General features: G+C 53.5%; 5 protein-coding genes and 1 pseudogene across 5 annotated transcripts, besides 16 other annotated features; all 6 read left to right on the top strand.

Annotated features, from left to right (window-relative positions):
• Tc00.1047053506971.10 (mucin-associated surface protein (MASP), putative) lies at nt 1-777 on the top strand (the record flags this gene model as incomplete). Its single annotated transcript, XM_803498.1, has 1 exon — nt 1-777. A coding segment is annotated over one exon (777 nt), but the record flags the coding sequence as incomplete, so codon positions are not given.
• Nucleotides 1-10,355: a sequence feature (areas not merged during assembly with more than two copies in the genome that could not be assigned to a particular haplotype).
• Nucleotides 215-269: a sequence feature (GA-rich).
• On the top strand, nt 1,894-4,272 carry Tc00.1047053506971.20 (surface protease GP63, putative; the record flags this gene model as incomplete). Its single annotated transcript, XM_803499.1, has 1 exon — nt 1,894-4,272. One exon carries the CDS (start codon nt 1,894-1,896, stop codon nt 4,270-4,272), a length of 2,379 nt encoding a protein of 792 aa, XP_808592.1.
• Nucleotides 4,417-4,458: a sequence feature (AT_rich).
• Nucleotides 6,915-8,903, top strand: Tc00.1047053506971.30 (annotated as a pseudogene).
• Nucleotides 10,356-10,583: a sequence feature (heterozygous, non-Esmeraldo-like haplotype).
• Nucleotides 10,584-11,215: a sequence feature (areas merged during assembly that could not be assigned to a particular haplotype. This can correspond to areas where the two haplotypes were merged or to regions with more than two copies in the genome that were merged during assembly.).
• On the top strand, nt 10,641-11,459 carry Tc00.1047053506971.60 (mucin-associated surface protein (MASP), putative; the record flags this gene model as incomplete). The annotated part of the gene is made up of 1 exon (XM_803500.1): nt 10,641-11,459. One exon carries the CDS (start codon nt 10,641-10,643, stop codon nt 11,457-11,459), a length of 819 nt encoding a protein of 272 aa, XP_808593.1.
• Nucleotides 10,954-11,024: a sequence feature (CT-rich).
• Nucleotides 11,203-11,227: a microsatellite.
• Nucleotides 11,216-11,328: a sequence feature (heterozygous, Esmeraldo-like haplotype).
• Nucleotides 11,329-14,979: a sequence feature (areas not merged during assembly with more than two copies in the genome that could not be assigned to a particular haplotype).
• Nucleotides 11,729-11,755: a microsatellite.
• Nucleotides 11,818-11,852: a microsatellite.
• Nucleotides 13,509-13,532: a microsatellite.
• On the top strand, nt 14,783-15,346 carry Tc00.1047053506971.70 (mucin TcMUCII, putative; the record flags this gene model as incomplete). Its single annotated transcript, XM_803501.1, has 1 exon — nt 14,783-15,346. One exon carries the CDS (start codon nt 14,783-14,785, stop codon nt 15,344-15,346), a length of 564 nt encoding a protein of 187 aa, XP_808594.1.
• Nucleotides 14,980-16,438: a sequence feature (heterozygous, non-Esmeraldo-like haplotype).
• Nucleotides 15,130-15,234: a microsatellite.
• Nucleotides 15,620-15,640: a microsatellite.
• On the top strand, nt 15,817-16,438 carry Tc00.1047053506971.80 (mucin-associated surface protein (MASP), putative; the record flags this gene model as incomplete). Its single annotated transcript, XM_803502.1, has 1 exon — nt 15,817-16,438. A coding segment is annotated over one exon (622 nt), but the record flags the coding sequence as incomplete, so codon positions are not given.
• Nucleotides 16,108-16,132: a microsatellite.

Consider the following 16,438-nt stretch of genomic DNA (forward strand, 5'->3'; position numbering starts at 1 on the left):
CACAATAAAACCAAACAACCACCACAAGGGGACGACCAGCCACCAAAGGTCGAAGAAATAACACCACGCAAACCCGTAGAGGAACCTCCGATAGAAAAAGAAGACGTTGATGAACCTGACGCAGGTGCTGCAGAACGTAATTCAATTGAGAGTCACCTGGAAGCAACACGCAAGCATGCAGAAAAACCTCTGGCAGGAAGCGAACACGTTGATAAAGAAAATGATGATCAAAAAGAAGAAAAGGAAAAGAAACGTGAAGAACAAGAAGACGCTCACGTACAACAAAAAAACGGAAAACACGAGACACTGCATGGCTTACCAATAGAGGCAGGGGCAACGCAAGGTTCAGTGGCAAATTCACCTCTAGAAGAATTGCAACAGAAGCAGACCAGTGCCGGTTCAACAAAGCAGCTAGAAGGAGAAGCTCCTTTAATTAACGCGGATGGTACATCAAATGGAAATAACGACCTATCATTACCCTCCGTTTCTGCACGTGCTGGAGTTGCTGGCGCTCATGAGGCCGCCAAGGGAAACGCGGAGGTTCAAAACAATGCTGAATCCACTGAAACAGCAGTAAATAAAAAAGATGACCCAAATGAGCATCTCACAGAAAATGACAAAGAATTCACAAAGGATAAAAACGACCTTCGTACAAATGCCACCGCAAATACCGGCGACAGTGACGGCAGCACCGCGGTCTCCCACGCCACCTCCCCTCTTTTGCCTCTTCTTCTTGTTGTTGCGTGTGCGGCTGCTGCTACGGTGGTGGCCGCGTGAGAGTGAGGGAGAGAGATCCGTGCACCGCCCGCACACACACTCGTCCTTCACTCACTCTCTGTGTGTGTGTCCCCTTGCATGGACTCTCGCCCTCACCTCACCCCACGAAGCACACACATAATGTGCCCATTGTATATATGCATGCACACCCATGCAGGCCCGTTGGTGCTCTCTTTTGCACCACACGCACCGCTGCCGTCCTGCCTGGCTGCATGGGCGGAGCACCGTAACTGTTTCTGTTTTTGTTTCCATTGCATTGAGTGGGCGACCTCTCTCTCTCTCTCTCTCCCTGTGTGTGTGTTTTGCTTTACGGGAGCAATGAGAGTGTGTGCGCTGGTCGTCCCACGCTTCGGCTTTTTCTTTTTTGTTTTTTTCATTGTTTTACTTGTGTTGTGGTTGAGAGCACCCATTCCACTGGCTGCGTGTGTGTGGGACGATATGAGTAATTTGCGTGTGTGCTATCCGCTTCTTTCTACCGTTGCTTTCTTTGGAGTTTCTTGTGCCGCACAGCTGCTCTGCAAGTATAGGCGCTGACAAACACTCAGATACACACAGACAAGCCAAGTTGCACACGCTGTGGAGCGGTGTGTACGCTGAAAACGCACGCACGCACGCTGCGGATGGTGATGGAGGGCACCATGGAGCCCGGTGTGTTGGTGCTTGTAGCTGTCTTTGGCAACACTCATATCCGCCGTCTGGGAATGGCCGGCGTGGTCGTGGGTAGTTTTATGGAGCAACGGCGAACATGGTGACTTCCACGCAGTGGGTTCACAGTAACTCCTTCGTCAGTGGCATTGCGGGAAGGAACCGTCATGATAATTGCAACGTCGTCACGCTTGTTTTCGAGCACCGCAAGAAAGAGTAAAAATATGTTTGTTTGCACGACACTTTCCATCCCCGCCTCAGGGCTGCCCATTATAATGAGGTTACCGTGCGGTGGCGTTACCCCTATGAGCTGTTGGGATAGAAAGAGCGGGCGCTGTGCGATGCTCCCGCACCTGGGACGGGCGCTGCACAATTGGTGGCTGTTAAGTGGCCGGTCACACGTTTATTGCAACACCGCGAGGAGAGCAGACGAAACACTCCGCGTGTAGGGAGCGTTGCGGCCGATAAGGAATGCGTGCGACGGTGATGGACGCTCAGTCAACGACGGATAGACGGTTTTTCCCATTGATGGAGTTGGTGCGCACGCGGTGTGCATGGCCGCCTCTGTGGTCTCCTGTTACTCCGCTGCATGTGCCGCATTTTGACGCATTACCGGCACTAAACCATTTCCTTTTTCTTTTTTTTCTTTTTCTCTCCCCTCCCGCAGCCAGGCTGCACTGCTGCTGCTGCCCAAACGAAAACAAAGAAATGCATATTCTTCAGGCCATGCGCCAGCCACGCCATGCCACGCCGCCACTCCCATTGCTGGTTTTGCTGCTGATGTACTGCGCCACTGCATGTATTGCCGCTGCACCCGCCACACAATACCGCCGTGGATTGGACGAGATGATGAGGAGCGGCACGCTTTCGACTGCGGTGGTGCGTGAGGTGCCGCGCAAGGGACAAGGAACCATGCAGGCGTACACCGTCGCCACACAGGATGAAAACAGTGGCTGGGAGCCGATCCGCATCAAGGTGTTCACGGATGGACTGAAGAGTACGAACAAGGGGAAGAAGACGTACTGCGAAGGGCTTGGGGATAAGTGCGACAACCTCTTGGGGGAGCGGATAACTTGTAAAGAAGAACATGTATTGTCGGAAGCAAAGAAGAAATTGTACACTGAAAAGATTCTCCCCGGTGCTGTCAAACTGCACGCTGAGCGACTACTTGTGAAACCCACTGGAAGGAACATAACCGTGCCGAGGGCTATGAATGAAGCGTGCAACCACTTTACGGTTCCTACTGAGCACATGAGATACGGTGTGGCTGCTGACTTTGTCATCTACGCTTCTGCTGGGCCGTCAAATACTGAAAGCAGGGCTGTTTGGGCGGCAACGTGTAGCACTTGGAGTGATTCTCGTCCTTCCATTGGCGCCATGAACTTTGATCCAAAGTACATGACTGACACGGCGTGGAGCGTTCGCGTTGCCGCACACGAACTTGCACATGCACTTGGGTTCAGCCAAAGGAATATGGAAAAAAAGAGCATGTTGAACTCTGAATACATTGTGCGTGGGAAGGTCCGCAGGATGGTGGCAGGGAAGCACGTTCAGGAGAAGGCGAAAGCGCACTTTGGTTGTGACTCTCTAAAGGGCATGGAGCTGGAGGACGAAGGTGGCACTCGGGAAAGGGCGATCCCTCACTGGAAGGAGCGCCACGCGCGGGACGAGCTGATGGCTCCCACAGTCGGTGCCGGCTACTACACGGCTCTGACGATGGCGGTTTTTGCGGATATGGAGTACTACAGCGTGAATTGGAGCATGGCGGAGCCGATGGGCTGGGGCAACAGCACCGGCTGCGACTTCCTGGAGAAGAAGTGCAATGCAACCGAGAATCTTGCCGGCAAGTATCCTCAAATGTTCTGCAATGACTCCGACAAAGAGACGCTTCGCTGCACCTCTGACCGCCGTCATGTCGGGACGTGCACCGCAATCATCGTTGAAAACGAGGGGAGTCCTGCGGATAAGGACGTTTGCCCTGTTGTTTCTTTGTACTTTCACGACACGTCTGGGATAGAGTACAATACGTGCTCGGACAAAGATGTGACTTCTCTCCCTGGGTCGCTGACTGGCGGTGACTCGTGGTGCCTAGACGCGGAATTACCGTCGAAAAATGATGACGGTAAACATAAAAACGTCAAGGGAGTGTGCGCGCAGGTGTCGTGTGCAGAGGGCACAGTGAAGGTGAAGTACCTCGGCAGCAGTGGTTTTCAGCCTTGCCCTGAGGGCACTGAAATCCCAGTGAGGCTGAAAGATTTTGAGAAAGACGGAAAGATCAAGTGCCCGAAGTACGTTGAGGTCTGCACCATTGCCGCCAACGGCAGCAGTCTTGTAATTCCGAGTGTGTTGGAGGATGACAAGGGAGAAGAGCAAGAGGAGCAAGTAGAAGAGTCTGTGGTTGCTTCGGTGTTGCCTCCTGCAGCAGAACCTCATGCAGCAGCGTCTTCCCCAGGCCAACCTTATGCAGAAATGCCTTTTCCACGGGTGCAAGCGGCATCGCAGCAGCCTCGAGAGGAAATTAAAGCACAAGCGTCAACCGCAGAAGAACCTTATGAAGAGGAACCACGTGCAGCAGCGTCTTTTACCGAAGAATCTCGTGCCGAAGCGTCCATTGCAGGCAAAACTTCTGAAGCTCCAGTGGTTCAAGCGACCTTGCAGCAGCCTCAAAAAGAAAGTAAAGCAGGACAAAATGCAACGGTGGGGGAATCTGCCAACACAGAGCACGTGTCCGTGGATTCGAACTCCCATGCCGTTGGAGAAGCAACGGGTGATGGCGGCACTGTTTGTGAGGTCAGGCTGCTGCCATCGCTGCCCCTTCTGTTGGGACTGTGGGGGTTTGCGGCTCTGTGAGGAGTGACTGGCAGACGCATGAAAACAATTACGACCTCCGCTGCAAAAATTCACTTCAAAGAACTAAATTTTATCCTAAAATAATTTTTTTTTCTTTTCTTTGTTTGTAATTTATAATTCTTGAAGCCTTCTTTGTTGTTTTTCTTTTTTAATGTTTTAATGTTTCTTTATTTTTAAAAAAATATACCATCTTTCATTCCCTTTTATCTTTCACTCCCGCATCCCTCTTTTTTGCTTTTGGGGGCAATCACTATGGACGTTTTTTCTTTTTTTCTACTCTTCCCTCTTTTAATTGTTTCTTGCTGCACTCTTCCTGTGAGGGGTGCTGTGTGTTTCCCGCCCAACTGCTCCACTCGCATACCCACCGACACGCTCATGACGACGGCCCTGTGCGCCTCGCCTGCTGCACGCATGAGGAGGGGCCGCGACGAACGGCGCGCTGAGGGAGCCGTGACGTGTGGGCGTGCGACGAGGGCCGGTGGGGCGGAGCACACATTTCTTTCCCTCTTGTTTTGTTTTGTTTTTTTGCGGCCAGGGCTGGCAGACACCCGCAGCGCCACACACACACACAGCCAGACCCTGCCGCCGTGTTTTTCTTTTTCTTTTGTTTCTTTTTTTGCTTTGCGTGCGCATTTCACGCGCTGGCAGTGCAGTCAGCATTTCTCTCCCCTCCTGATGATTTTTCTTTTTTTGCTGCGCTCACTCTCCCGATGGAGTGACGCGACTCCCGTCGTGTCTGCGTGCTTCTCTCAGTCCCCACACACACACGAGTGACTGTGCTCTGCGGGCCGCACTCGCACGCCGATGAAAGGGCTGAGGGGAGCAGCAACACGCAGATGACCCCATGAAATATAAACGACGTGCGGACACATGGAGGGTCAGACGGTTGAAACACACGCAACCATCTTTTCAATTTTCTTTTCCGGACAAAATATATACAGACAGTTTTGTTTGGCCACACGGCAGCCAGGCGACTTCTTTAAATTTGTGTGGAACAGTAATGGACGATTTCTTTTTCATTTGTAATTATTTTGTGTGATGGGGTTTACATAAGAAGAAGGGGAACGTTTTCTTTTTGTTTTAAATAAATCTTTTGTGAATTGCCACTGATTGGGCTGCAGTGCAGTCATGAGTTTGAGCGGTCTTCTTCTTGTTGCTTCCGTTATGCGTCTCTGCTGTACATTTTGTGCGTCTCTCCACATACTCTGCTTCCTTTTTTCTACTTCTTTGCTTTGTGTTTCTGCAGGCACACACACACACAAGATGCACATTGTAGTGGATTTGAATGCTCCTTTTGCAGTGCATGCTGGCAGTTGCATGTGGCGGCTGTTGTCTTCTTCCGTGGCCATGAGGAGAAGGGAGGAGGAGGGAGAGGGTGTGCGCAGCCCGAGTCTCTTTTCCTGCGGGTGTGGTGCACCGCGTGTGGCTGCGTTGAGTTTGGCTCCGTGTCCCATTGAGGGCGGGATGGCAGGAAATTTTGGTGCCGCGTCATGGATGGATGAGGGTTCGCTTGCTCCGTGTGCGTTGTGTGGTGGCCGCGGGGTTTTGGCCATTTCCCTGGGGCTGCGGGAATGAGCTGGGGGAGATGGTGGTGGATATCTTCTTCTCCTGCATGGTGGGTGGCTTCTGGCGTTGTGTGCCTTCCTTGCGTGGATGCCGTCTCGTGGTGTGTGAACTGTGCGGCTGGGCCTGCTGCCCTCTCCTCATGTTGTCTGCCCTCTCTCTCGCCGTATCCGCTGCACTCCGTCCCTTTCCCTCTCGTTCCATTCCTTTTCCTTCTGTCTCACGGATCAGCTCACTGACTCCAGTGACTCCACCACGGGTGATGATGACTGCGATAATGACGATGGTGACGGTGCGGCTCCGTGTGGTGTGCGCCGTGATGGTCCTTGCGCTCTTGTGCTGCTGCTGCACGTCCGTGTGCGTGATGGGTGCTGGGAGTGCTGGACATGTATCTGGTGATGCGGATGCGGTGGTTGTGCCGGTGGATGTGTTGTGTGCTCCGAGTGACGGCAGCCTGAGCTATCGCGTGCGTGCGTGTGTGTGGGCGTGGAAAAGGTGTTCTCCTGCCAGTGCTGAGGCTCAGTATGAGAACTATACTTTCAGTGGCTTTGATGTGCGCATGCATGGCAGAGATGGTGAGCTGGGTGCTGTGTGCCATGTGGCCAATGCGGTGCACACATCTAGCAACTGTGCTGCCAGCTGTGCAACGAAAGAGGAAGGGGCCACCGTTGCCTTCACGATGAATGTGACGACACATAAATACGCCGGCCTTTATGAATTGTGGTGGCGTCAGTTTTCTCCCGATGGAACCATCCATCCGCCTGCACGGAGCAGCGATGCTGACCAGACGGGCATCTTTCAGTTGCCGCCACCCCGTGAAGGGAAGGATGACACAAAATCTGTTGGGACAACTGCGCCGCAAGTTGATGCTGAGCCGACACGTCAGAACGAGGATTGGCGACAGTCTGCCGCGGCTGACGGACCCAATACCGTTGATCAGAGTCCCGCATCCAACACGGCGACCAACACGTCCGAGACGAAGCCTGAGTTTGCCTTTGTTCGGAACATTAAAGTGGTTCCGACACCACCCGAAAGAAGGTTCACGCCTGTCACCGAGTCGAAGGAGGATCCCATTGTTGATGCGATGAGTGGTTCAATAAATGTTGAGTTACCGCGGGGAGTCGATCTATTTTTTTCACAGAAGAAGGTGTTGCAGCTCAGGGATGAGGTTGTTTCAGGCACGTCAAGGGATTCATTTGTTTTACCCACTCTCGTCAGAGCTGGTGGAGTAATTGCTGCTTTTGCCGAAGGTCACATTTGGATGCCGGATATCAAGGTGGTCAACTAACTAAGCCCTTTTCTTCTGATTTTGTTGCGGGGCACATTGACCCTGCGTGGGATTGTTCCACTCTTGTTGGTGGGGTCAATAAAAGATACATGGAGCGCACACACTGTGCTTGGTGCATCGGAGGGAAGGGAGGGTTTGGGTGTTGTGCACCACTCCACAACAATCACGAAGGGCCACGGAGTGTTTCTTCTTGCGGGAGGCTCGGATGTGTCCTACGAAGGTGGGTGTTGGAGAGAGGGCGGCTTGGAGCTGGAACTGTTTGTGGGTGATGTCACGAATCCCACGGGTGGCAAGCAGAGTGAACGGATCGAATGGGGCGACCCCAAACACTCTCGAAACTGATCTCTTCTGCTTCTCACGAAGGTGAACGGACGGAGCTCATTGCTTCTGGTGGCTCAGGTGTTGTGATGGAGGATGGCGCCTTCCTGCTTCCTCTGATGGCGAAGAATGAAGCAGAAGGCGTTTGCTCCATGATCATTTACTCGACGGACAACGGCAGTGCCTGGTCGCTCTCTGAGGGTATGTCCCCTGCGAAATGTCTTAACCCCCGCGTCACCGAGTGGGAGGGATCACTTCTCATGATTGTTGACTGCGAGAATGGCCAGAGGGTGTACGAGTCGCGTGACATGGGGACAACGTGGACGGAGGCCATCGGGAAGCTTTTAGGCGTGTGGGTCAACTCAGGATCGGGAGTCTCGCAGAAGGAAAGCCTGCATGTGGATGCCCTCATCACCGCGACCATTGAGGAAAGGGAAGGTCATGCTGTACACTCAGAGAGGGTACGCCTCGGTGGAGAATAAGGCCAATCCGCTTTACGTTTGGGTCACGGACAACAACCGCTCGTTTTACGTTGGACCGGTTGTCATGGACAATGCTGCGGATTGGGAGCTCGCCAGCACCCTGCTGCACTCGGATGGCAGTTTGCATCTTTTACAACGGAGGGGCAACGGTGAGGGCAGTGCCATTTTCCCGCCTGACGGAGGAAGTGAGTGCAATCAAGTCCGTCTTCAGTACTGGGGCACAAAAGGACACTTTCTTCTCCAGCGTGTCTATACCCACGGCGGGTCTGGTGGCAGTTTTGTCCGATGCGGCCAGTAATGGCACGTGGAACGACGAGTACCTTTGCCTGCATGCGACGGTGACGAATGCATTGAAGGACAGCGATGGGTTCCGATTCACGGGACTTGAGTCCAGGGCAATATGGCCCGTGAACACTTGCAGTGATAGTGTGCGTCATGTATTCTTGAGCCACCACTTCACACTTGTGGTGTCGGTGACCATCGAAGAGGCTCCGAGTGGGAACACTCCTCCACTGACTGCGATGCTGGCGAACACTGAGCCCAATCGTACCATGGGACTGTCTTGCAGCCACAATAAGAAGTGGGAGACGGCGTTCGAAGGCACGACAACAACACGGAGGAGCACTTGGGAGCCGAAGAAGGAAGAGTACCAAGTGGCACTCATGCTGCAAGGCAACAAGGCCTCTGTGCACATTGATGGCCAGTTGCTGGGGGCAGAATAGGAAGAGGTGCTGTTAACAGGTCAGAAGCCACCTGAGGTCCTATGGTTTTGCTTTGGCGCGTGCTGTGGGCACTAATCTCATGTGACGCTGACGAACGTCTTTCTGTACAGCCGCCCACTGAACTCCACTGCGATGCGTGCACTCAAGGACAGAGACCCCGTTCCGACGAGGGAAGCGGCTCCGACACCACCCGAGAAGATTCGAGTAGTTGACAGCGTCAGAGAGCACATTGCTGGGGATATTACGGAAGAGAAATGAATGAGCACCACGCCCCTGGACACGAATTCCCATTAAAAAAAGTCACCTCGCAGTGTCTGGAGCGGTGTGAGTCCCGACGACCGCCTCGCCTCTCCCAACGACGTGAAATTGACACTGCGTGATTTAAGCGGTAACAACACCGTGCGTGTGTGCGTGTCGTGTGTGTTGCTGCTTCTACTGGGACTGTATTTGGGTGGTGGCAGTCTTCTGAGCCACGGAGTGTGGATCTGCGACGCCTCACGGAGAATACATGCCGCATTGCCCGTCCTTTTTTATACCACCGTTTTAATTCTATTTTACTGCTCGTTTGGTTCTTCAATGTCTTTACTTTTCAGTGTTCTTTTTAATGTAGTTCAGCCGGAGTAATAACTAGTTTTGTTTTTGCTTTAAGTGGTGTTTGGCTGCTGCGCACCGTCATGAGCGACGTGTTTCCCTCTCTTGTTTGCTTTCTTGTCGCCCACACGCGGTGCCGGCCCTTCGGCTGCGCGTTCCACGGACTGCACGAAACACGAATTGGAAGAACAGGCCGATTGCTGCATGAAATGTGAGGGATGTTTTGTGGGCTGGTGGGACAGTGCAATTCCTTTTTTAATTTAGTTTTTCTCTTCCTTCCTGGTGCGGGCGATATGTATACACACAAACACACGGTCGTTTTGTTGTGCTGATCGGCACATGAAATAAAAGTCTTGCCGAATCGATCTTCACCATATTTTTTTAAATTTCTGTGAGCTCTTCTTGGACTTTTACCCTTTTTTTTTTCTTTGTTAATTCACTGCGGCGTGCTTTTGTTGTGCCGTGTCCGCTGTCACCTTGTGTTACTGTGTCTCTTTTGTTGTCCCTCTGCTGGCTGTGCTTTTGACACGCCCTTATTTCATTTTCTTCTCCGCTAGAGGCACCGATGGTCCGCGACGACGATTGTTTGTGCTCCCCTTTGCGATGGCAGGAGGGTGGCTGGGCGACGGCCTGCTGAGTGAACTCGAAGGGGAGCGGATGGTGTGCGCCGCGCCTCATTTGTGGGTGTGGGACGCCAACCCGCCGGGGAAGGGAGAAGTGAAGGACTGCGGTATGCACTTGGATGTGCCCCGTCCCTCTCGTTGAGGCCGTGTGTTTGCTGTCCGCATGGTCCTATCCTGCGGTGCGACGTCGGTGGCACGGCTATTGCATGTGTCCTTGTGCATGTGCTGTGCGGCGGGCTTCTCTTCGCCATGGCACCGCCCTTGTGTGCGGGAGAGTTGAGTGAGTGAGGGTGGCCGTTGTTTCCGCACATTGTGTTCTTCCACAAAAATGGCACCTCTCGGCCGCCTCTCGCATTACCAGGCCGTGGATTGAGAGAATGTGAGGGTCTGCTTCAAGTACAAGGAGGACAACGAGATGCAGTGCATGACGGCCAACCTGATCCGTGTGTGGTTGCGGCGCAGCGGGAGCGCATGACGGACTGCCTGTGCTGGGAGAGGCGCGTGTTGGATTGAGCGTGGCGTGCCTGTGAGGGACTGAGGAGAGAGGGAATAACAGTAATGGTGACTGTGGGAGTGTGAGGAACGGTGCACGGCGAGGAGCGCTCCTCTTTTGTTTTGATTGTTGTTAACCGCGCCCACTCAAATGTTGTTGTGGTGGTGTGTGACTCTCATTGCTGGATGGGACGGTGCGTGGTTGCGTGACTTGTCTCTCCTTTTGCTTTCACTCTGCGTTGACGGGGAGTTAGTTTGTGTTGAAGGCTACACGCAAGTGACAGGAGTGATGGCGATGATGATGACTGGCCGTGTGCTGCTGGTGTGTGCCCTCTGCGTGCTGTGGTGCGGTGCCGGCGGTGTTTATGCGAGGGACGTTGACACCAACGCACTGGGCGGCTGCATGGCGTCGGGAGTGTTGGGTGAGAATGGATCCCACATGCCTGACGGATGTAATAAAACTGCGATTACGATGCCTTTGCGGTCAGTGCTGCCCATTACTGCCGTCGAAGCCTCGGCTGGAGAAGATGTTTCTCCTGCTGCTGGTCCTTCTGCTCCTCCTACTGGAGGTCAAGGCACCGGTGTCATTTCTTCTGGCTCATCTGCTTTTCCTCCCGCTCCTCCTGCTGCTCCTCCTGCTGCTCCTCCTGCTGCTCCTCCTTCAGCTGCTCCTGTTGTTGATTCTTCAGTTGGCAGCAGTGGTGGTGAAGCGGAGTCCTCAGGCAGTCATCCAACTAACACAACAGGGGACTCTTCAACAGGAGATCAGACGCCTGCAGCAGCAGCGGCTAACGACTCCTCGCCACCCGAAATACCGGCAGGGACGACATCCGGCACTGGACACACACGACAAGAAGAAGAAGAAGAGGGAGAAGATCATGAAAAGCAGCACCAAAGTGATGAAACACAAGTCCAACAACATCAACAGCATGAACACCCCGTGGAAAGTGGCGAAGAATCCGCGAAGGATAAAAACGCCCTTCTTACAAATGCCACCGCAAATACAGGCGACAGTGACGGCAGCACCGCGGTCTCCCACGCCACCTCCCCTCTTTTGCCTCTTCTTGTTGTTGCGTGTGCGGCTGCTGCTGCGGTGGTGGCCGCGTGAGAGTGAGGGAGAGAGAGCCGTGCACCGCCCACACACACACACTCGTTCTTCTCTCTCTCTGTGTGTGTGTCCCCTTGCATGGACTCTCGCCCTCACCTCATCCCACGAAGCACACACATAATGTGCCCATTGTATATATTGCATGTACACCCATGCAGGCCCGTTGGTGCTCTCTTTTGCACGACACGCACCGCTGCCGTCCTGCCTGGCTGCATGGGCGTAGCACCGTAACTGTTTCTGTTTTGTTTCCATTGCATTGAGTGGGCGACCTCTCTCTCTCTCTCTCTCTCTCTCTCCTTGTGTGTGTGTGTTTTGCTTTGCGGGAGCAATGAGAGTGTGTGCGCTGGTCGTCACACACTTTTTCTTTCTTGTTTTTGTTTTTTTTATTTTTTTAAGTGTGGTTATGTGCGCCCACAACCCTTTTTTCAGTTATTGGCTTGCTTTGACTGCGGACGCTTAAAATTTCTCTTTTTTGTATTCTTATATTTCCTCTCTTGCTGAGAGAGTGTCAGCCTCTTGGTTCTTTGTGACGCCACCAAGTTCCTTCTTCAACTACGCCATGAGTCCGTTGATCTTATTCACCCGCGTCTTTTGGCGCTGCTGGTGCTATTGTTGATTTCTGCGATGTTATTTGTCGGCGGGTGTCTTGTTGTCAGCCTGACACATCTTTGGTTCCTTGACTATTTGTTGCGTACTGACGGCGCGTGGGTGTCTCTGGTGATAGTGAGGGACGCGTGTCTCAGAGCGCAGGATGCGTCGCGGGTGTGCGGCGTCGTTTGGAAGGACCGATGGGTGCTCATCCGCATCCAGGCGTCATCAGCGGACTGTGAGGACAGCAGGAGGCACTGCGGCTCCAATTGGTGTTGCACAGCGACTTTATTTGACGGGGTTTTTGTTTTGCGTCTCTTGGGGTTTTAGTGGGGGAATGCGGGAGGTTGAGGGCATTAGGACTGAATTCATTTGGGTTGCTGCGTTCCATTGACTTGCGGCCAGTCGTGGCACTCTTTTGGGGTTTGGCAGGTCGTCTCTTTTGTTTACTTCCCACTGCAGCACGTGGATAACACTGATCCGAATAACATTTGTCTGACTGCGTGTGAGCTGCTGCCGTGCGTGGTGCGTGGACTATTTGATTGCGTGAGGGGGTGCATGGAGTGACGAATACTTCTGTTTGGCGTGTCGCGGTGTGTCGGAATGATGTTCGGATGACATGTGGAGGGTGTCGCTTGTAATTTGTGTGTCTTCTCTGGTGGAGCCGACATGTGTGCGGGGATTGTGGCATTGCTGGCTGGCAGCTCCACGTCACTTTTCGGCATTCCTGGATGTGCTGAGGAATGACGGCTGGCGACCAGCGTGTTGGTGCTGCTGGTGGGAATAAGTGCATGGGGAATAGGCCACTTTCTCTTTCCATTCTGGAGCCGATGAACTGGCACGAGGGCACCGGCTGCAGGCTGCCTGTCAGCACGTGTGAGCAGCGGGTCCATGCACACACCGACGCTTATCGCAAGAGCTTGTGCGATCACAGTGGCCTTTTGTGGCGTGCTTTTATGGGCGTCAGCCCACCGAAGAATGTGTGATGCAAACGGCTGACCGCACACGGGGAAAATAAGTGCGTGCACTGTGCCGTGTTTCAGCGTCGATGGCAGGGCGGCAGGAAGTCCGTGCTGGCAACCGAGATCTTTGCGTCGCGAGGGATGTCGGTGTTGATTTTGTGTCGTCGAGGGTGAAGTGATTTTGCTGCTGCCCGTGTGTGTGGCCACTCCGGCAGAGGGCGGAAACAAAAGGGAGGGATGCAGGCGCTGCGTGTGTGTGTGTGTGGGTGCCATGCAACAACGTCACAACAAACATGCTGCGACTCGGTGACCCTCACATCGTTGCGGTCCTCACGAGCAGCCGAGGCACGGCCCACATCGATGCACTTAGTGGACGGAGTGAGGCATCTTTTGAGGCGCTGCAGGGAACAGGATGTGTTGACGCAGCCACGACGTGCATGGAGTGTCACGATGGCACAGTCAGCTGTGGCTGGTGGAATGTTTACTTCTCGGAGGCAACAGAGAGAGAGAGAGAGAGAGAGAGCTGCTCCTGCTGCTGGCGTCGTTGCTGCCTCTTGTGGCCTCCCATGCCGATTATTTTCAGTTCGCCGATCATAGGTGGCATGCCTCCACTAGTGACGTCGTCTGCAGGCATTTCACAGCACCAGTGAAACACACATCACGTCGCATGCTTTGGCTGTGGATATGGTGTCGTGAGTGCAGCCGGCATTATTTTGCCCGACTCCTTTTCACTGCTTTGCGACAAGTAGATGCGTCCCCGCCCGAGTCATTTACTGCAGCTCCGTGTGTTGTACTGACAGCACAAGACTCTCCTGTTGTGTGTCGCCTGGCTGACAGTCAAACACCACTGCGTTGGGACATGCAAGGACGTGGACTGCCGCTCACGGTGTTGGGCACCGCTGTTTGGATGCGGCGGCCACACGAGCGGATGTGTTGTGGCACAATCAAATGTGTGAAATACGCGGAATCGCAGCGGCTGCAATAATATCAACGGTGTGGCACCACGGAATATGTGAGGGGGTGATGCATGATGAATCACAGTGGGCGGCATGCGAGGGAAGTGCACCGCGACGGAGCGTCATCCCGCCCTCAGCCTGCATGGGAATGTACACCTAGAAGAATATATGGACGAGGCACCACCAAACACACATGTCCTTCCATGCACCAATAAATAGGAGCGAAGGTGCGTCCTGGTGTGTGGGAGTCCACTCACATATTTTCATTTCCACCGCAATAAACGGTGAGGAATCAGGTGCCACAGCAACGAAAGGAATAAAACCATCTATTGCAACACTTTGACGGCGAGAAGCAGGAAGAACACAAACCGAATTGTTAGCTGCACTTCCCGTGGAACAACAATCCACGTGGTGTGAGGGGATCATTCCCTTTTTTACTGTTATTTTGCTTTTGCGTTGCTGTGTGCGCTGCACCTCCTCTTGTGTGTGTGCGTACCCTCCGTGAGGGGTGCCGACACGACGGACCGCCCTCGCCGTGTGTGCATGCGGTGGAGCCTTGTGTGCCGCTCCTGTTTGCTTCTCCCTCCTCCATCTGTGTGTTGGTGCTGCGGCAGGGCTGTGTGTGTGTGCCTGCTGCCGTGGATTGGAGTGTGTGTCGTGCGTGGTGTGCGGCGTACGGTGCATGCCTGGCTGCTGCCCTCTCCTCATGTGGTGTGCCCTCTGTTTGTGTGTCTGCCGCACCTCTCGTCTCCCCTGTTGCTCTCCATGTCCCTCACTGTGCAGATCAGCTCCACACCACCGAACGACCACACTCACGATGATGACGTGCCGTCTGCTGTGCGCCCTGTTGGTGCTCGCCCTGTGCTGCTGCCCGTCCGTGTGCGTGACAGAGAGTAGCGATAAAATAACTCAATCCGTTCAGAAGTCCGATCCACAACCGGGAATAAGTGGGACGGACGGTAGGCAGAAGGATAAAAACGAGGTCCCAGGCCCAGGGGTCGTTACACCAGCGGTTCAAGACAATAACAATGTAGAAGAAAAAACAGTTCCGAAAGCCAATGAGAATGCCAACAGTCAAGATGCATCAGTTGCGTCTGTTCAGTCAGCGAAAACAAGTGCTGCGGATAAATCCGCAACGATTTCAAAAGTTGATTTCACAGTGCGAAAAACGACGACTACGACAAACGCACCAAATACGACTACCACAACAACAACAACCACAGAGGCACCAATCATTACATCTACGGAAACAACAACTACGACGACCACCCGAGGGCCGTCACATCTTCGCGAAATTGACGGCAGCCTCAGCAGCTCTGCGTGGGTGTGTGCCCCGCTGCTGCTCGCCGTATCCGCGCTGGCGTGCACCACTCTGGGCTGAAGATGTGTGTGCGGGCTGTGCGTGCCAGCACTCAACGGCGGGGACATGTGTGTACGTCTACTGTGGTCCGATGTATAAAGTAAGAGCAATTATGATGATTGTGTTTTTGCTTTGCTTGCTTCCACTGTCCTGCTGTGCGCTCCGCGTTGTTCCCGCATCCGCCGCGTTGAATGCGTCCAGACACACTCATATGCATGCGCGCTGGATCCATTTGTGTGTTTGTAATCTTTTGTTTTGCTTTATTTTAATTGCTGGTTTGCAGGGCGTTGTGCGTTTTTTTTTTTTTTTTTTTTTACCTTTTTACTGATTCCATATGTCTTATGGTGTTTGAGCTGCTGTTGCGGTGGTGTGTGACTCTCATTGCTGGATGGGACGGTGCGTGGTTGTGTGACTTGTCTCTCCTTTTGCTCTCACTCTGCGTTGACGGGGAGTTAGTTTGTGCTGAAGGCTGCACGCAAGTGACAGGAGTGATGGCGATGATGATGACTGGCCGTGTGCTGCTGGTGTGTGCCCTCTGCGTGCTGTGGTGCGGTTTTTCTGGAATTGCGGCCGATTTTGTCGGCAGTACCAATGGCAGTGCGGGTGAGTATTGGGTCTCGTGGTGGATCACTCAGCTGCGGAAGGAATGCGCGGAGGAGGTCATCAGGAGGACGGGAGGCAGGACGAATGTGTCTGCCGTTGAGGAATGCGTGCGTCAGGGGATGGACGGTGTGCGTGCCGTTTTGGATGGCCGCAGCCGTTGGAGGCCTCAACGCTCTGCCGTTGTTGTTGTTGTTGTTGCTGCTGAAGATGGTGGGGATCCTGTCAAAAACGGCGACAGTTCGGAACGGTCATTTTCATCGGAGCAGAGTTTGCAGGCGGGACGAGTTTTACCAGCAGGAGGAGGAGGAGGATCTGGAAGTTTGCCGGGAGGTGAGGGTGGCACGGGAAATAACCCACCACCGCCACATTCTCCTCCAACAGGACCATCTCTACCGACTCTACCAGAAAAACAGGCATCATCAGCAGCAGCAGCAGAAGAAGAGGAAGAAGGAGTAAAATCAGATCCAAAAAACAATGAAAATAACCCGGGAGAAAGACTACAAGATCGAC

This window comes from Trypanosoma cruzi, genomic scaffold (genome assembly GCF_000209065.1).
Source record: "Trypanosoma cruzi strain CL Brener 1047053517167 genomic scaffold, whole genome shotgun sequence".
Classification (NCBI taxonomy): domain Eukaryota; phylum Euglenozoa; class Kinetoplastea; order Trypanosomatida; family Trypanosomatidae; genus Trypanosoma; species Trypanosoma cruzi.